Genomic DNA, 20,946 nt, shown 5'->3' with positions numbered 1-20,946 from the left:
GACAGTGTTTGTGCTGCGGGTCCTTTAGCTCAGCCTCAGACGAAGAGGAGTTGTATTTGTAAAGGAAGTTTCTTGTAGATGAAGTGAAACTGTTTGTCCACTGCAGCCGTTCTCTATATTTCTCATGTATGCTTTTTTTAATGCAAACTCCGCTGTTATTCTGTTTTCTGACAAACTCAGCTTTTTGATAAATCTCCATTAGAGACGTGCATAATATCTGGTTGTCAGGCTGCAGAATGGTGCTATTTTTCCAAAGACTGTACACAAGTGGCTGCATATAGGTTGACAGCCCACAATCCCCTTTTCTTTGTAGCCAAACACAAGCAACCACAAGTTCCACCTAAGTTTTAAGTGTGTTACATAGTTGGGAATTGAAAATGTGATGTGGCGACAGCCCTGCCGTGCACGCTGAAAGTGACACTGCTCATTGCAGCAGTGTTTGAAATACGAAGCTTATTTCTGCTGCCACCATGTGTCCGAGAAGTCAGATTTTGTTAGCTTAATGGATTTTCAGTAACAAGCCACGTGTTCTCTTTTTTCTCCATGTGTTCTTCAGGGGTCCCTTTAGTGTGGTGAGGAGATGCATCAACAGAGAGACGGGGCAGCAGTTTGCTGTCAAAATCGTGGATGTGGCTCAGTTCACCTCCAGCCCTGGACTCAGCACAGAGGGTAAGAGATCACTTTTCCGTCATCCCATTAGTCACTCTCTGCTGTTTGTGCTCGTTCCTCAGTACAACTGGAGGTAAGTGCTTTTATTCATCTTGCTTTGTTAAATACTGAAAGTTGATGCAGAGGAGAGGTCAGATGTTCGCCCTTGTTTGTGTGTGTGAGGTTTTTTTTGTTTGTTTGTTTGTTTTGTTTCCAACAAATCCTCTGAGCACACTTGCTCTTCTAAACACTGCCCTACTTTTCATTCACTTGGTTGCTCACAGCCACACCAGGGAGATTCCCAGTTCAGTCATAGTCGTCTGATGTTGTCTTTGGGCTTTTACCGCTGAAGCAGTTAATTACTGAGCCATTCTGAGGGCACCTTGAGAGTGATTGTTCAGGAACGAAGTGTGCTGTCTCTCCACTGTTCACTGCCTTTAGCTTTAATTTTTGTGAAACTTTCCAAGTCAAATGAAACATGATTTTCATACCATTGACCATATTTTTAGCTCACACTGGATTCGTGGATTCAGATGGTAAATTTATCGTTCATGTGAAAAACTGTTAAAGTAACAAAATTGTTAAAAAGAAACATTATTTGCATCATTGGCATGTTTATTACTTTAATGTGTTGATGTAGCGTGGCTCCAGTCCAGGAAATTCTGTCAAGTATTGTCTAAACAAAACATGCAGAGGTCTTATCAGATATCTCCCGCAGGCTGAAGGAGAGGTAGAGGGAAGGGCTGAGAGAACAAGAGAGGAGGAGAGATTGAATTAAAGATATTTGTAGGGTGGAGTTGAGGTGATAAGAAAGAAACTATTAGGTGAACTGAGAAAGCTGAGGAGAGATGGTAGAAAGAGAATCCAAGTAGTGTGTGTGTGTGTGTGTGTGTGTGTGTGTGTGTGTGTGTGTATTTGGAAAGGAATAAAGAGACCTGCTCTCTGCCATGACATTTGCTTATAAAGGTGCTGGATGGAATAATACTATTTAGCCTATTTAGAGACAAACAACATGGAACAAGAATTTTATTCACTGAGTCTTGTGTTTAACCCTTTAAAGCCTGAACCATGAAATAATTGCTGGAAAATTTTAATTTTCTTATTTTAGCTTTTAATTTATTTGGAGTGTTTATTTAACCTTCTGACAATTTTTTTTTAAATCACGCTAATGATGTAGAAGTCTCAGAAACTCATGTATCAAGTATGATACACTAGGCATTAAGGGGTTCTTTAGGTCAGCGGTCCTCAATCTGTCCGTGAGTTGTTTGGTACCAGGCCGCGAGACTTGAGGCTCGGGTGTGAAATTTATGGTTTTAAGGGTTTTTATCGTTAACTCAGTTTCCCTGGGTCTTTTCTCGTGTGTTACAAATATATTTTCTATATATTTTCATGTACTTCATATTTGTTTTGTAGTCGTGTGTCTTATTTTGAAAGAAATATTTACACGTTACCTTAGCGGCCAGAGACCATTAAGGGGCAGAGAGGAGGATGCTACTCTCAGTGTTGTTGGCACATTTCAGGGGGACGCTGCTAATAAAGTTACATAATTACACAGTAAATTCGCGTTTATTATTATATTTACAAAATACCACAGTTTTTTGTCTTGATCATATCATTTTATTTTGTTATATTTATCTGCAATACCTTAAAGGCCGGTCCGTGAAAATATTGTCTGACATTAAACTGGTCCGTGGCGCAAAAAAGGTTGGGGACCGCTGCTCTAAGCGATCAGTGTGAGTAACAGGCAGAACAATTACATTCTCTTCCACTAGAGGGCAGTACTACTACCTGCTCTAATAAAATGGGTTGCCAACTGCCAGTAAAACAGAAGAAGACAAAGTAGAAATTACATAGTCATGCTGTGAGTCAACACAGTGCAAAATAGCAATAGATAAATATTAGAAAAGAAAAAGTAGTCAATCTGACCTGGGTCCTGGAGAAAATTCCGACCGAGATGAAGGCCCTAGCAAGAGTAGTGGTCAGAAGAAAGTAAAAAAGGTATACTGGGGACAAACCAAGACAATTCCACTATGCCTGGTGTGCGGGAAAAAATTATCAATATGCTTTTTGTGAGATTTTTGTTGGTGCCGTGCCGTGTGATTTTTCTAATGTGAAATATGTGCCATTGCTCCAAAAGGTTGGGAAACACTGTCATAGAGAATGTTCTGATTGTTCTCTCTAAAATTGTGTATAGAAATATGAATATGAAAATATAAAACTGAATTGAAAATTGAGTTGAGTTATTAATTTAAGTTAAAAGTGTTGCGTGTGCTTTGTAATTGTGTATTACTCCTCCATATATTGCCACTGAAAGAGCTGGCAAGTCTTTGATTGGCCATGTGACCGTGCATATATGCTATGCTCTCGAGACAATTAACGATTCTCAGCGGCTTTACTGCCACATTACGCAGTAGCCTTTTTTACCTCGTGTAATTCATTCTCACTGATCTGGGCTACATAATCCAGCGTGAGACTCTGTAGTTTAGTAAAGCTTCAATACAGCACACATAACACGCTCAGCCAATTGTGCAGTGTGACTTTAGAGTGTGACTTTTAAAGTGATGTCTACAGAAAGCTGCAGATCTCACTTAAAGCAACTGCATATTCTGAGTCTGTGTTTGAGTCTAGTTTTGTGACAGTAACGCACAATAGGTTTAGTAAACCTAAAATAAATAACAATAATCTAGCAAAGTGGAGAAACAATGGCAAATCTGAGAGATTTAAAGAGAGAGCATTCCTAATGAGAATCTCACATCCTTTTCTTCATGTCTCTCTAAACCTCTAAACAAGTGTTACTTCAGAAGAAAATATAAAGAGCTTTTTCTCATGTTACTGACTGAGTACAGGCCCTCTGTTAAACTCAACAAAATTATAACATGCATCTAACTGAGCAGTTAGTAAGTCTTGCAGCCAGTTAGAAAACAACTTAGCTCTAACACTGGTTGTTTGCTATTAGCTCTAAAACTTTGCATATTTCAGCAATGTGTGCAGCGTATTCACTGAGGCAAAATCAAAAATGCTTTCAAGAAGCCATTCTTAAAGAAGAGAAATGATGAGACGCCAAATTACACAAGAATTGGACTCAAAAGCAGTGACAATGGGTCTTTTAAGTCTACAGCTATCTGTAAAACACGGTCGAGCCCCTATCATAGTTTGGACCTGCATTTCATCCAGTTATGTTGGGAATCTTGTACTTACTGCTTTGATCCACTATGCAGTAACATCTGGAAAGTGTCTTATTGGGAAGAGCTTTATTTTTCAGCATGACAATGATCCCAGAACACAGTGCAGTAAAAGCATACCTGGATAGAGAAACACACAGTGGAACACTATCAGTGTTGGACTGACCTCAGCAGAGCCCAGACCTCAACATTATTGAAGCATTGTGGAAAGAACAGACAGAGTTTACTCATTCAACCAGCATGGAGATTCCTGACGCTACTTTGTAAGATGGCTCAGGCTGGGTTGAAGAATGAATACCAGATATATACTTTTAGCTTGTTAGAAATGTACAAACTCTGTTTTTGCCTTACATACTATACTATTTGCATTTATGTTTTGGAGATTATGTATCGGAATTTCAGGAGCAGGACCACGCCTCCAAACACGCTCCTTCCGGCTGTCTTCTATATAGGTTCCCCCAGTTCTGCAAGCTGATCATTCTCATTTACGTGCCCCACCCTCCCTCCCTCCTTGTTCTGCCAGGCCCGGGAGCCATCGCCAGTCCCCTTCGAGGCCTTTCCCAAACCGCAGCTCAATTCATGTCAAAGCATTCACTTTTACCTACTAAAACGCTGTCAAACCTAAAATGAGGACGTGGGCCCAGCTAGTGAATGCACATTTAAATAAAACACAGCATAAAACCTTTGCACAGCACTGTGCATCCCCAGCAAACTTTAAAAAAAAAAAAACATATTTCCAGACGTAAGACAAAGTTGGATAATTAAATATCTGCCTGCCTTGTTTGTAGTTACACTTCTTGCATAAATATACGTCCTCCTGCCTTCTATGTAAATAAAATGGTTAATATGCAATCCTGCCATCCCCTCCTTCTTCTAATATACTACTCCATGACTTTAAATGCATTCATGAGCTGTTTAGGAGGCAGCTGTTCTTGATTTGACCTGCTATCTCCTTCTGTGCTTCACCTTTGAGCTCCTCTACATTGGTGCTGGCTGGTAGTTAAATAACTGTCAGCTTTCACTGTTGTCTTGAACTGCTTCACAGTCCATCAGATTTTTCGGCATCAGCTGCTTAATTGAAGGTCAGTGCCTTCTGAATGTCAGGGCGCTTTAGTCTCAATTAGGTTGTTTCTTCAGTTCTGTAAATACAAGTGTGCCAGGAACAATAAAGAGGAAGTCGGACAGATTCGGAAATAGAAAAAACTCAGAAGCAGTACTTTCATGAAGGCAATTGATAGTGTTTGAGCATAGAGAGCCAAGTTTTTTGATTAGCTGTCTATGAAGTCATAAATGTTGAAATACCAAAAAAGTAAAGCACAGTGAAGCTGAATGAAATTATCACTAGTATTCAGGATTTAGTCATCAAACTGTTTGTGGTGCCAGTGGTTTTATTTGGTTTCACTGCCACTTTGAATATTGTAGAATGCTCTCTAGATCATAGCGTCCTGCTTTCTCACCTGGCACACGATTGAACTAAGTTGGTTTAAATCATAATCAGAGAGCAGAAGCTTCTCCGGGAGCCCTGTTATGTTTTTAGCCTCACTGCTTACCCGCCCTGTGGTATCCCACAAAGGTCCTCTTCTTTTTTCGTTATACCCGTTCACACTAGGATCTAGTTTCAGATGACGCAGCTTCCTCTTTCTTTGCAATGAGGATGGCACCTGGTTCTACCATTGAAGTCCATTAACTCAAAGTCAAAGTGGTCGCTATGAACTTAAGATGACCTAAAACCCTGGATGTCCTTAAACCTGCACAGGAGCAAAACTGAGCTTCTGTTATTTAATAATTGGTGACGACCTGTGCCACTGATTTATACTTTTACATTTAATCTCTGGATTTAATTTAGACTGTGTGTTGAAATAAGTAGTTCAGTTTGTAAGGCCAGTTTCTGTTATAGCCAGGTGGCCGGTGTGTCAAGTGGGTACAACCACAGACAAAACGTGGAAACAAACTTAAATTTAACCAAGGGTGAGACGTTTTATTATTTAGGCTTAACACAAGGATACAAAATAAGGGAAAAAAACAGAATGCAAAAGTAACCTAAACTGTGAAAACTACACACACAATAAATACACACGAGGGTGACGAAGGAAGTGGAAACACACAGGGAGCACAGCTGGGATGAACAGACTAATGACACAAGAAAAGGCAAGACTGAACACACTGAACACGGGATGAGAGACTGTCAAAATAAAACAGGAAACACGCAGACTAAGACACACAGACTTGACAATAGGAACATGGAGACGAAACACAAAGACATGACTAGGACCTGGGGAACAAGGGAGCGAGGGACACGGAACGAGAGTGAGATGACGGGCTGGGCAGAACACATGAACGCACATGACAGACGGGGAAGACATGGAATGAAACATGAGGACAGAAAAAGGAGACGATACACAGACATAACTAAAGGAACATACACAGAGGACACTACAGACTCGCACAGGAAACAGGGAATGACACATTGACAAAAAAACACGGATCATAAGTATAACTTAACTTGGAACATAACCAGGACTAAACTCCATACTAACTGTAAACACTAGAACTTGAACTTTTCCCAAAAATACCAAAAGGGATCAAAAGTACAAAAGACACTCCGATTCCTTGGTCAGTGACCCAATACACTGACAGTTTCTTCGTGCTCAGGTTTCTAAGATGAAATCATTCTTTTCTTTTACAGACCTGCGGGCGGTTGAGCTGTTTGAACTGTGGGAAGAAAACATAGCACAAAAAAGTTTTTTGTTTTTTTTAATGTCTATGATGTAGAGTAACAGAAAGAGCGGTGTCTCATCTTCTCTGTGCTGTTTTTCTCTACTTGAGCACTCTAACCACTTCATACAACATGTGTCATTCACACACACACATTCATACCAGCACTTTTTTTCTAAGTGCTTTCTACCCAATGTTCACACACTGATGAACGCACTGAGAACAGCTCAGGTAACATGCTCAAGGACCTCTTGTCATGCAACCTTGTATCAGTGATTGAAGATGCAAGTCCAGTTTACCCAGTTTGCTAAACTTTAGAGGGGGCTATTTGATTGCGGCATTTAGTGCAATGCCATGTGACCCAGGCCCCTCTGCATGCTCATTGTAAAGAAAACCTAATTATGTGGCACAAGATGCTCTCTGACTGAAAGTGGGACATCTTGTCACCCTAATCGCTTCTGAATAGACCCACCTATCTGCTGCTGGCCCTCATATCCGGCAGCTGATGTTGGCGGGCATAAATCACAGCAGATAATTGGACACCATCTTGATCAAAGTTCCATCAAAGGATGAGCTACCTGGAGTTTGCCCATGTGTTTCTATGCTAACATGACACCACAATGCAGTGGGAGAGTGGAGGGTTTGGAATGGTGAAGGGCCTCTGTGTGATTCCCTGAGCGTGCAGCACTACCACAAGATGCTCTGCAGCGAGGGTTTCTGTGGGGGAGGTTTAGCACAAAGCTGTAGCCTTCCCCTTTATCACAGTCAACTTATTTTTAAACTGAAGATGTCTTGTTAAGCTCTGAAGGTAGCGAGGGTTTCTGCAAGTTTTGCTTTTAATGCCACTGGCAGCAAATAAATCACTCACATCCAGCACTGTGTTTCAGACCTGCTGATTTAGAAGCACAAACTGGAGCTGTGGTTAGCCATTCTCCTATTCTTCATACACAGCATCTGCTACCACAGTTATGGCATTCACATAGTCAAAATAGATCCTTTACATCAAGAAAGGTTAAGGAGAGGGAGGATTTATTTGAGAGAGCGCCCATTATCAGGTGTCATTACTCAGCACATGCTCTCTTCTTTGCCATCTCTCTTCTCACTTTTACTCACAGAAGTGACAAAAACCTGGGCTAAACGAACACTAAAAAGCGTGTGGTAGCTCTCCGTCTGTGTATGTCTGCACTCTTACAGTATACTACATGGTTAGCACACTCCCTAGTCATTCATATCCAGTAGCAGCCTCTCCCCTGCACTGCTCAGGAATCCATCAAATGATGCGCTCCCTCCAGATGCCAGCCGGCTGTTCTCATTGTTGATTTGTTTTTATTCTCCCCCCATCTCACTCTCTCGCTCTGTTGCCTGTAGAAATCAGAGCAGTTTCACTTGAACGGGCGTCTGTAACACAGCACCGCAGTAATCAAGCCGCCTCGCACGTACACGCACGCAAACACCCTGCACACAGCTCAGACCAAGGGAAGTGGGTCAAATGGTTCGTGTCTTGGCAATGGATTGGTCAGCAGAGGCCTGGTACAAAGACACACACACTAGCGCACTCACACACACACACAAGCTTATTTCTCTTCAGCCTGTCCGGAGGTCTGTCTGATGAATAGGTCAGCCCTCTGAGGGGAGGAGAGAGAAAAGCAAGCTAGAGAATGAGCAAAATTCATCATGTGCCATCGCCTACTCACTTCCCTCCACCTCCTTTCATTTTTCCACCTCCCTGATTCCTTCTCTACACATCCCCCCAGTGGTGTCTTTTCTTCCCCCTCTAATCTTTCTCTCCTGTCTTCCTTATCAATCATAACAGCTTCAGCATTGCTTGTGTTTTTATTTTTTTTATTTATTTTTTTTATTAAATTGCCATGACTTCTTGTCCTGAATATCTGCAAATGCGCAGTTGGGACTCAAATGACCCACACATGCTCACATACACCTACTACTACTACTGTGATAGCAAAACCTCTTTTCAACGTAGACTTTGACTCCCAGCAGGAGGAACAGGGATCACTGAAGATCACATCTGTTTATCGCCTCCCCTTTCTTTTCTTTTTTTTTTACTTAAAAAAAAAAAAAAAGTCAGTCCACAGCGAGCAGCAGTTTGTGTGCACACAGGCACTACATGTAAAACTGTGGGAGTAAGATGCATTTCCTGACTGTAGCCGTGGATACTCACAGATGTTTTTTGGAGTAAAACTGCAACACCAATTAAGTGGTTTTGTTGGAATAAATGATTGATTCTACTACTTGCAGTGTTTCTTTCAGTCCAGCCGTCTTTGCTGAGCTTAGATTTGTGCTGGTTTCCTTTCAATAAATAGGTGTTTAATAATAGATCATTTGTATTCAATTCAATTTTATTTATAGAGCTTAATCACAACAGTGGTCACTTCAAGGTGTTTTATATTGTCAGGTAAAGACTACAAAAACAGACAAAACCCCCACAATCAAACGATCCCCTGTGTGCAAACACTTGGCAGTAGTGGAGAGGAAAAACTCCCTTTTCACAGGAAGGAACTTCCGGTAGACTCAGGCTCAGGGAGGGGCGGCCATCTACTGCGACTGGTTGGGTGGAATGGGAGGAAAACAGGACAAAGACATGCTGTGGAAGAGAGCCAGAGATTAATAATAACTAATGATTAAATGCAGAGTGGTGTCTGGTGTCTGATGGAGAGTGAAAAGGTGAGCGAAGAAGCAACTGACAATGCATCATGGGAAGCCCCTGTCAGCCACCAGGATAGGTGTATTGGAGCGTAACTGAGAGAGAAATCAGTCACTCGATCCAGGCTTAGATATGTGCTTTGTCTAACGGGAGAGTGTTAAGCATAACCTCAAACAGACAGTAAACAGGAATCATTATACCCACCGAATATGACAGTCTCATCTGCTGGTGCGAGCCATGCTTTTGGTGGTTGTGACCAGGTGTGGTTTGCAGTGTAGCTGCAGCAACCTTCTCCACTTCTCCACTCCGTACAGTTTGTATCAATTTGTCACACTTAACGTTCAGCTTGTTCAGAGCCGCAGACACTTTGCTGCACCTTATGGACCAGGTGCTGCGTCCACACAGCCCTGGAGTCTTTGAGGACGTAGCCTTTGAGGACAGGTAGTAGTATCAGGAGTCTTTGTGGAGAGGTAGTAGTATCAGGTGAGGCTGACCAGTATAGCTGATCTACACCGTCTAGGGCTGGGCGATATGGCCTAAAATCAATATCACGATAAATTGAGCAGTTAACCTCGATAACGATAAATGGACGATAACCACCCCAAGTGCCAAAAAAACAAACGTTGAAACAAACGAATCACATGGTTGTGCTGCAGGTGGTGGAAGAGGTTGGTTGTGTTACCTTGACTTGACGCAACAGTCTTTTTGCAGAGTTTACATTTAACAATTTTTTGATCAATATCATCCTTGTTGAATCCAAAATGTTGCCAAACGATTGATGATGCATTTTTTTTGTTAACAAGCATCTCCTCTTCCTCCTCCACCAGCTCTACCTCCGTCGCTGCTGCTTCAACATTTAAATCGTCCTCCATTTGTTCACCCGTGTCTCGTCTTGTTACAGGTACTGGTAGTAGAGTCATGTGACTCCACCCCGTCAAGTCTGTAACGTAGCACAGCGTCTTAAAGGGACATGAACATCGCCAACCTGCACATGCCTTTTCTTTTTTTTTTAAATACCGAATTTACCGACATGGGCAAAATGACGTCGATGAGAGTCATAAATTTCGGTAACGATAAATTTTTGATATATCGCCCAGCCCTAACACCGTCTAATCACGCCTCTATTTGAGTGGGTTTGAGTAGGATGCTGGGAACTGATGAGAGAGCTGTGTGGTGTGCTGAGCAAGAGACGATGGCTGGTAAGCTGCACAAAAGAAAAGTGCTAAGAAAGATTGTAAATAAGCATTCACCATTTTTGAACTCTGTGTGCGTCAGGTCCCTTTGTGTCACAGTAATGTTTCAGCTGGTTGTGCACCTATGTTTTTGTAACCTCGTGCAGGCAGCAAGGCCAGCACAGACAGGTTGAAAACCTCAGTACACGTATGATCCTATCAGAGAGATCAGTGCAGGAGCTCAGAGGTTCCCCTGGATTATATTGGGGGGGGGTGTTGCAACAGCTTGAAACGATGAGACTTTCAGGAGAAAATTTACTGCTATACCAGCGCTGATGCAGAGGTTTTGTCTGAGTGGCAACACCTATGTTCATCTACTGCAGCAAGTGACACCCGCAGCGCCGCTATAGATAGAGATGCTCCTGTGGTGACATCAAAGCTGGAACAACGAAACCAATGTGACCACCATAAACAGAAATGTTTCTCTTTCTGTTTGTTGTTGGGCCATCACTTAGACAACCTATAAAGATGTTTGGATGAGTTATTCACAGGAAATTTGTTTTTTTTCTTAATTCTATTTTTAAATTTAGAGGGCTGTTGTGGAACAATTTTCAGCCAGCTTCATATGGGGTTAATGTAAACGTTTTTAAACAGTTTAAACAAGAACAAAGTAGATTTGATTACTAATACAATTTTAGTTAAGGAAACATTTCAATGAAACTTGCAGGTCAGAATATGGTGTGAAACGAAGTGGAGCTGATGCATTGTTTGGGAGGCTGTGGAGTAGCTTTAAGGTGGGTTTGCTGTTTATGGTATAAGAGTCAACCTCAGCATAGAATGCCCTCCACTGCTTTTTCATTTTCACACAGTACTTTATTTACAGCTGAACCATTTTAGCTCTTGTGGCCTGCTAAGTGTATGCTCTCCTTTCTCTGCTTCCTCCAGCTTTCACCAGCCAGTGTGTAGAGTGAACACCTCCATAACTGACGCGCTGATTAGCCAGTGCACAACAGGTGTGCCACTCACCTCACCTGATGCTGCTCCCTGAACCAGACAGCTCCACCTCTCCTGTCTGCTACTCAGCAGAGCCCACAGCACCACATGTTGTTTTTCCACAGTTACGATTAGAAAACTTTTGGATGGAGCTCGTGCTTTCTGTAGAGAAATTCTAGACTAACCTAGATTAAAGATAATTGAATCTTTTAAGTATTTTTCACGCATGTACAGATGGGACAGTAAATGTTTTTTCACCTGCCAGCTCTCTGGTTTTTAAAAAGTGAGTGTCATGTCTGATGGCACTGATGTGAGAAATGCACAGGCAGTCCTCCAGTGAGTTCAGAGCTAGTGGGTGGTCATCCTGCATCTTGGCTCCTGCATGCTCTAGTCAGACAGTTTCCTCATCTAAACTAGACTATTTCCAGAAGTGAATTCTCTCCTGCTGTGTGCTACATGAAAGGAGAACTTCGGACAATGCTCCCACCTGATTTTCCTACCACTTCACTGAGTTCATGTTTGGGGAAATAGTGTATCTATTTATCTGAGGCACTGGAAGAAGCTTGGGAAAGTAATTAAGATGGGTTCAGGAGTTTTATGTGCTATTGATTTTAATTTCAGTATGTTTCCATAGGCCCACCCTGTTGCCTTTACAATTTTCTACAGCTCATCTGTAGTCTTATCGGTCTCTTTCCACTCTGTCTGGTTTTTTGGTTTTTTTACATTTTAGGTCATTAAGTCTTTTTCTCTGTCCTGCCTCCTCATGATTACACTTCGGATCGGTTAGGATCGATAGCATTGTTCCAGCTTGAACATCACCCACAAGCACATGCACGCACACCAAACTTAAACAGATTAAAAGTTTCTTCCTTTAACTTCTTTTTACTTTGCACTGAATAAAATTGGTGTGACAACAGCTTTTCATTTGATGAGGCAACTTCTGCCATCTCCAGCAGGAGTTACAGTGCCGGGCATGAGCAGCCCAGTTCATCAGATGACATTAAAAGTTGCGGGCCGCATTGCCCTTAAGGTAACACTTATCCCAGCTTTAGCACTATTCGCATCATGTTAGAGCTAGCCGACGCATCGTGCCTGTCCTCCGAGGGTTGGCTTAATGTTGGTGCTCAGGCTCACGGCAGCACAAGTGGCTTGTGGCTTCAGCTCCGAGCTTAATTAAATGTCACTGGATACATGACGGAACAATATGCTAACTTTTTGTCGTAGCTGGGGTGTGTGTGTGTGTGCGTGTGTGTGGTGATTGTGAGCTAGCTCATGACATCTTACCAGAAGCATCTACTCAGCCCCACCTTTTTCACCATTCAGTCTTCCTGTCCATAAATCACCTCCAGCAGCCGCAGCTGGGGAAATATCTCACTGGGGGGAATGTGGAATATTTAGCTCTCGTATACCACATACTCAAGTGTTTATATATAGGCTCAGCTTGGCTGTGCTTCAGTTAGAGAGATGGCTCTTAACAGGTAATACAGTTAAGTGCTCTTGATTGAGACTGTGCTCATGCAGAAGGGTTACGTATATCATGTATATTTCTTTGGTTTGCTTCAACCTTCAGAAGCTCTCAGAGCAGCTGCTGAGCATGACTGAATAGATCAAAGGAGTGGGAAATTGAATGGAGGGATGAGAGAGAGATAGAAAGAGATGTTCAGATGTTCATACTCAAGGCGAATCCCCATTGTTTGTCAAATCCAATTTCATAACCTGCAATGGCAGAAACAAGCGGTGAACAAAACACTGACATGTCGCGTCACCTTTTAAGCTGATACAGCGAACTTATTAGCAGATGATTACGCAGCCAGCGACACTGCCCACCTGATGAATGCAAATGTTCCCTCTCTTGTCTCTCACTGTGTCTGTGTGAGTGGCTTTGTGGGGCTTTTTCACTAACGGCAACTATACAGTGATGTTGATATTTATTTTCAATTTGCCATCAGAACCTGAGCAATTCATTTCCATTCAATTTTGGTAGCTTAGCTGATGAGAGTTTTTAGGACGGATACGGCGACACAGTGTTTTAAGGCTGTTATTCACTAATTGCCTCATTTAGATTCATGATTAGGCAGAAGGAAAAAAGGGTCATTAGCAAAAAAGCCTAAGGTTGTTCATATTTGCCTCACAGATTTGGAGCTGCTCCTGATTTGAATGGCACTGGGGTGGGGGGGGGTTCCAAAAAATATCCTCAGGCTAATGATGATGAAGGAAAATGAAGCAGGGAGAAGGAGTGTGTGAGATGGAGTTGTCATGGATTATTAAAGTTTGGCTGCTGCTCTCTGCTGAAGCTTTTCAGTAGCCACTGTGTTGTTTAATTTTCATGCAAGTCCCTTTTTGTCCGCCGATATGCTGCAGATTCGTGTCTACCTTCCATCCTTGCTCCATCCCATCTACATGACAGAACCATTTTCATTTGCATCAGACACAGTGACAGAATATTGATTGTCTGAGCTGTATTTTGTTTTCTCCTCCCTGTGCGCATCATTCTTGTCAAAGCTTCCATCAAATATCCAGTTGTCTTTTCTGCTGTTTTTTTTTTTTTTTTTTTTTTTTTTAGCTGCTCTTTATCTCATGAGGAGGAGGGATTTGTATGGTTGTGTGTGTTTGTGGGGTTTTTCTTGTTTTTTGGTTGGTTTATTTTTGTGTGTACGTTTTTCTTTCTTCCTTTTTGTCTGTCATCTCTCCCCAGCGGTTCCTCTAAACAGCCAGCCCGCATTGTTCTTTTCAGCTTCAGTAACCCTCTCCATTAACCCTCCTCTTCATTAGAAACCAATTAAAGTGGTAGATGCTCATTGCCAGGCAGCAGTAAGAGGATCTAAAATAATGGGATAGATACAAACTGCACTGCACTTGAACCAAAGGAGAACAGAGACTTACCAATTTGCCAATTTCTAAAGTTCAGGCCAAATGCAGCAATGCATTTTCTATGCGTGTTACACAAGTGCAGCTAAGCTACATAACTTCCTCTGGGATTCTGAAACCATGATGTAGACAAGCTCATGTCGAATGCTGAGGCAGAGAGATGGGAAAGGTTCAACTACTAGATTGATGCAGGACAAACAACCAGAAGTCTCACAGAGATGTGGTTCATAAAAGGCATCTCATCCCTGATAAGAAACGTAGAACAAAGGGGAAAACACATCCTATACATTTCTCTCAGAATGCTGCTAGTGGCATTGCTCTGCATGCCAGCAAGGTGCTGGAGTAACCAGATGAGATGGTGTTCACTTTTCATGGTGAAGCCAAAGCAGGCAGAGGAAAACAATCAGCTGGTGACACCATAGCACCGTCACACATATGTTGCAGCTGTAACTTTTATCAGCATTCAAGATAGAGCCACATGTGAGAATGCACATGCGCAGTTCAGTGAGATCATATTATCAATTTTTTAAGCCAAGTGAAAACAGAGCAGCTAAATGTCCGAGCGAGCTAACGATGACTGGCGTCTCCTGTGCGTTCTGTCCCGACAACAATCCTATACCAAACAGAGTATTTCCAGGAGTGAAGATGACTCTCGTGGTTTGTTCTGTTTGAAGTTCCTAAGGAGTTTTTTTAACTGGAACACGGCTTCAACTCCGACTTTTCTGAGCAAGTACTTGGTGACAGTGGAAAGGAAAAACTCTTTTTTTGATTGGCAGAACCGCTAGGGGAGGGGCAGCCACCTGCTGCTCACATCAGTTGTAACTACACTGATGTCTAAAACTTGGAAATATTTAATCAGAACAGTCACCACTGAAGCATTATAAAAGTGACAGAAAATAATAAAATATATCCCGTTTTTAAGACTAGGTTCTCCTGAAATTAGCATGGCCAGAGGTCAAAATCTCTTCTACTTAAATGGTACTTCTTAGGTACTACAGCTACTCCTTTATTTTCCATGAGGTCAACACAGAAGATGGATCTGCATGTTTGATTTGACACAGTTTTTACATCTAACACAGCCATATGGGATTATCCAGGCTAGGTGTTGCCACTCAGACAACACCTTCACACCATTTTTTTTTTTAATTTTAAAGTTTAAAAAAAAAAAATGTATTCATTTTTTAAATTTGTAATCATCAAGACTGTTTCAGAGAACTCCCTGTGTATCATATGTGACTCTCTGAGCTTCTGTGCTGATGTGTCATCTAAGGAGAGGTGGCAGTGACTGTGACGGTGGATGTGACGTCAGTTAAAAATTGGTTTACAGTCAACTTTGTCCCATGGTGCTGTTCGCCAGGCCCCACATGGCAGTTATAATGGAGCCCTCAGTCAAGCTCAGGCACCCATAACAAAATTGACTTCATCAAGAATGCAGGCTGTGCACATTCAGAAACGGGCTTGTCATGGGAGCTAACACCCACACCTAAAGCACGTAATTGTGAGGATAACTGGTATTAATTGGGAAATGTACATTGCACATCAATAGGATGTGCAAAGTCAATAATTGTTGGTCTTTTGTTTTGTCTAAGTATGTAAAGTCTTTTAATTGTGATGGTCTTAAGTGTTTAAAGAAAAGTTTCCTATCAATCACATTGACAGAGAGGTCCATGTGTGACAGTCTCTGTTTTTAAAGATGATCATTTGCTGCATGGTTTTGATGTTAGAATCAGCACACCAGCAGAGATCTGGAGTCGTAGGCAGGAAACGCAGGCTTCAGAAAATTTCTGTGCAGCCTGTTGAGGGCAGAAGGTTAGGCTGTATATTACATGTGAAAATATGTGATCAAAGAGTTTTTCATTTTTACTTTTTAATGAAAACCAACACCTACCGAGTTGTCACTTTCAGGCCTGTGAAAGGGCAATATGAGACTTGATTTACAAAATGCTTTGATTTTACTTGAGGGTACGCAGCTGACTGGTTGGATGGAATTGCACGCGAGGTGGTGTAATTTTCAAAGGAATCACAGGGTGTCAGCTGAATACTGTGTGTCTTGCTCTTGATGCAGGGGGTCTAATTTCCCCCATCAAGTTGAACCCAGTGTGGCCTTTAGTGAAATAAAAAGAACACCCCTGTCCTAAATGCACAGTTGTCTTCAGCTGCAGAACGTCTTGGCCTAATGTTACACTCTGTATACCACTTCTGCACCACTTCTGCTCATCTCCAAACTCTCTCTCTCTGTCTGTTCTCTGTGTTTTCAGATCTGAAGAGGGAGGCCAGTATCTGCCACATGCTGAAGCACCCCCACATTGTGGAGCTGCTGGAGACCTACAGCTCAGATGGGATGCTCTACATGGTGTTTGAGTTGTAAGTCACAGGCTGTGATTCAGCAAACACACACACACACAAAATGCCTCACACTAACACACACAAAAAACTCCTCACACCAACACATATGTAGGCTAGAGATAGGTGATGGGGGACGGGTGTCACAGTGGGGCACATCTGTAAGAGAATGCGTAGTGGGGATGCTACAAAGGAAAGAGGACACAGAGCAGAAGGACGACAGCACGAGGAGGGCGTGGAGAGAAAGTGAACCCTGCAGTGGTTTTATGTAATCAAAGCTGATATGAAAAAGCTTGTTAGATGAGGGTTTTTTTGTGGGGGGGCAGTGTGCAGAGGATGAGTGCAGTCTATATATATATATGAAGGGAGGGGGGAGAAAAAAAAGATTAGATTAAGATTTCACACTTGCTGCTACTTCCAGCTTTTCCAAGAGCTGCATCATCCCCTGAAGCTCCTCCCAGCCTGCTCCATATCTTCATCTTTCCTCCTCTTCCAGAACTAATTCCTTTATCATTTAATTCTGTTATCGCTGAGCAGGCGAACGCTTGGGTTTCGTGCGTAGTTCTATCACACGGCTTGGTGCACCGGGAGAAAACTTTCAAGGATATGCAGACGAGCGCCATTTAAAGAGATTTTCATGGTTTTTGGAGCTCATTTGCACACACACACACACACACACTGACACGCTCATGAGACCACAGGCAGATATCGGAGCGCTGCGGGCCTTGGAGAGGGGAATGGATACGGGAGTAAACGCAGTGGATAAATGTGGAGGGCCTCGTGCCGCTCTTTTTCTCAGGCCTCACTAATCACAGAAGCTAAAATGTGAACGTAGTGTGGTAATAATAGTGCAGAAAATATGGATGTGCTTCAGCCAAGTCCTACATCAGAGTCCTGTTTAATTGGCACAGAGGCTAAGTGACAATAAAGAGTAGGCTTACAGTAATTGGGAACAGAGCAATTATGAGAGACAGGATCAGCTGTGGCTAAATGGCCTGGCCGCAATTGCGTGCGAGTTGTGTGCATTTGAGGATTGTCATTCCATCATTTGTGTATGTGTGTGTTTTTTAAAACAGCCACCTAAGGAGGACTGAGCCTGTGTGCAAAGGCCTAATTGCCTTAAAGTCTGCTCCCAGCAGCTTAATGATCGCGAGCGCAGCGCTTTCCTGTGCATTGAGACGCTGTGGCCAGAGCCTTGTTTCAGCTTGGTTGAGAAGCTGTCATTTTTAGAGCCGTGCTGTTATGGTGAATCCCTCCAGAGGGCTTTCATGAATGCATCACAATTACAGCAACAGCTTCTCCTCCTGAACACTTGGAACATAGTGGGGAGCTCCATGCAAATGCTCTCATCACCGTGAAGAGAACATGATTGCTTATGATTTACAAAACTGAACCTCACTTTAGCGTGTAGACTATAAAATTAACCGATTTTATGTGACAGTCAGCAAAAATCCTTCATTTCACTCATTCCCATTTCAAATTCATTCAAGAGAATGAATGTGTACCAATATGCAGTTTTGCCTGTATTGTCTATGCATAAGCTGCAGAACAAGTCTAGTCTTTCGATGTCAGAGGACGTGATCTAACCTCTTGTTCAGTGGAAAAATCTGGGGTGCAATTTATTTATACCAGATTTTGGGAAATCGTTTGAATTATTTGAAATAATTTCCCCGTTGACAAATTTGGTTATAGCAGATAAAAAACATGTATAACAAATCGCTTAAATAGGCTGAACAGTATGTAGCTCAATAAATTGGAATGTAGTGTGGCCAAATCAGGAACTAAATCTAATCTGAACTCTAAATAAATACAATGCAGTAAAATCCGAGTAAAAATATTAATGTATTTCACAGTTAACTAAGCAGAAACAGAATAAAAATTCACTACACACACCCGTCTTAACAGTCATTACCTTCCCCAAGGACGTAATCACTGTTAGGCTGCTCGACATGACTGAATGTTTTTGGTAGTATTTGTTATTATATCTGTAAACATGAGAGCTTCAAAATGTTTGAATGAATTCTGATCAAACTTTGTAGGTGTGTAGAGTGGGCTCATGTTAACAATCTATTCGTGTGTGCCTTACATCCACTGAGATCTTCAAGGTCAGCTTCATGATTTATTGGTTAACAATGGTCAAAAAAATCCTATAAAAACTATGATTCTTGCAAGCGTGGTGTTGACATATAGAATATACTGTATAATAGTATAATATCATGTTACATTTGACCTCTTACCTCACTTTTAAATTTCACATCAGCCTTTCTTTCAACTTGAACCCCAAATCCTGTTTATCTTTAAGCATAGTGTTTCTGCCTAGTTAGTTAGAAATATACTTTAGTGTAATATTAAATAATAAGCTCAAGTTATTGACATCCAGTCTTTTACAAATCTTTACCTATTATTCATTACCTACTCACACATGTTGTTTATAAAAGTAAATACTGCTCAGAGTGTGAGCTGCATTGGTGGAAGTTCTTGTTTGATATTTGTTAGAGTTGTTGGATGAGATATGAAAGGTATTCAGAAGCCTTGAATCAGTTTGTTAGAGAACGTGCTGTCTGTCCACTAAGTGGTGTAGAAGGTTGTCAGGATTATCCGTGATGGATAACAGTTTGTTCAGTGACCTCCTCTACATCCCTGCTCTGATGCTGCTCCTTCAGCAAACCACAGCAAAGTGTACGCAGCAGTTTGATAGAAAATCTCTAACATTTTGAAGAATCTCGACTTCTTTAGGAAATCGAGATGGCTCGTCGCCTTCTTCTGTACAGTCTCTGTGTTAGTCTTCCAGTACAGTGCGTTGATGTGCATATACTTGTACTCCAAAGCATGGACATGCTGTCCCAGGATAGACGCAGGCTGTTGTGGGACAGCTGGTCACCATCTCTCTGGTAATTTTTACATTTAGAAGTATTTCTGCCACACCACACCACCAGTAATGCTCTATATCCTTCGATTATACATCTAGCAAGTTTTTGTTTTTTTTCCCCAAGTATTTGACAATCACAAGTTTTCTTATTTTCTTTATTGTTGCTTGAAGCTTATCAATGTCATCATCCAGTCACTGATCCAAACTACCTGCTGCCCAACACTGACTGCGTAGAGTTTTCTCATTGCTCATTAGGTACAGTCACCAGAGACTGTCTGCTGATGCAGACATGGACAGACTGCTAGTCGTTCCTCTTATACTTTCTAGTGCAGTTTCTCCATGGAGAAGACAAAGAAAAGAAAACTGGCAGGCACAAAGTCTCCTCAGAGCCTCGTGCTTACCATTTGAAGATGGAATTTAAGTCACTTGTGGAGCGTAGCAGACTCACTGACATGGAATCCATGACATGCCTTGAATTCTTAGTCTACATGGCTATGAGTTTAACTGATAGGGCAGCTCAACATGGCTGAGGTGAAGCTGAAATCCCTTTTTTGGGACCAGAGATTCAAACCTAGAGGCTCCTGAAAATACAAATGAGTTATTTATTACAAAGCAGTTTGTGAATATTTGCAGTGGAGCCTTTTTATATTATATGATTTAATTTTTATTTATTCATTTATTAAATAAGTATGTCTTGTTCAATGTTACATAAATCCCTCACATCAAGTAGAATTCTAATATTTGGGTAAACACTTACAAACATTCAGAAAAGTCGAGTACTACAAACAGAAGACATTCTACACAGGAAAAAAGTAGGTGAAGACTGTATTCAAAAGATGGACATAGCCACCACAGCATCATTCAACAGTCATTTTAAACTGTCAAGTTTAAAGTTTATATGAATCAGATGTACTAAGTGTACGATGTGTCTGACTGAGAAACTCACAGCACGCTCATACGTTTGCAACCTGTCAGTCAGGCGACAAATCACGACCTGCTTTACTTTCATTTTAGTCTAAATAGGACATCGAGTGGTAGATAAGATTTAAAACTGGTGAATGAGACCATAAACTTATCAGGAAAGTCTTCACCGAGGTCATAGGCAGATTTCTTTTGGCAGTCCGATTGTATAGTTGACTACATCCATCTTTTATATACTGTCTATACTTGCTTTGATGTTCTTGGTGGGGTACTCTGACCTGCTGAGCTAACCTTTTTTGATGAGATAAGATCGGCTTCATTTAGCTCCGTATTTATCTGTTTATAATAATATTTTATGGGTCTTTTTGTTACTGTATTTAAATATTCTCTCAGGGTTTCAAATAAGGATTAGGTCATCTTTTTTTGTATATTTTATTAATCCCCTGTAGGAAATTACTCTCTGCGTTTAACCCATTCACTCAGTGAAGAAGTGGGCAGCCACCAATCCAGCACCCCGGGAGCAGTGTGTAGGGACGGTACCTTGCTCAGGGGTACCTCAGGCTAGCCATTCGG

At 41.7% G+C, this 20,946-nt stretch overlaps 1 protein-coding gene across 15 annotated transcripts in view; it reads left to right on the top strand.

Annotated features, from left to right (window-relative positions):
- caska (calcium/calmodulin-dependent serine protein kinase a) overlaps positions 1-20,946 on the top strand; it is a 173,160-nt gene that overhangs the window by 54,952 nt on the left and 97,262 nt on the right. For all 15 annotated transcript variants that reach the window (XM_025903759.1, XM_005475249.4, XM_025903757.1 and 12 more), the window contains exons 2-3: positions 557-669; positions 16,499-16,604. In XM_025903759.1, coding sequence (XP_025759544.1) covers positions 557-669; positions 16,499-16,604 — 219 coding nt within the window. The remainder of the gene's footprint in view (positions 1-556; positions 670-16,498; positions 16,605-20,946) is intronic.

The sequence above is a fragment of the Oreochromis niloticus genome, linkage group LG16 (assembly GCF_001858045.2).
Source record: "Oreochromis niloticus isolate F11D_XX linkage group LG16, O_niloticus_UMD_NMBU, whole genome shotgun sequence".
NCBI lineage: Eukaryota > Metazoa > Chordata > Actinopteri > Cichliformes > Cichlidae > Oreochromis > Oreochromis niloticus.
Note: the sequence above shows the minus strand (reverse complement) of the source record. Positions and strands in the feature narration are given on the sequence as shown.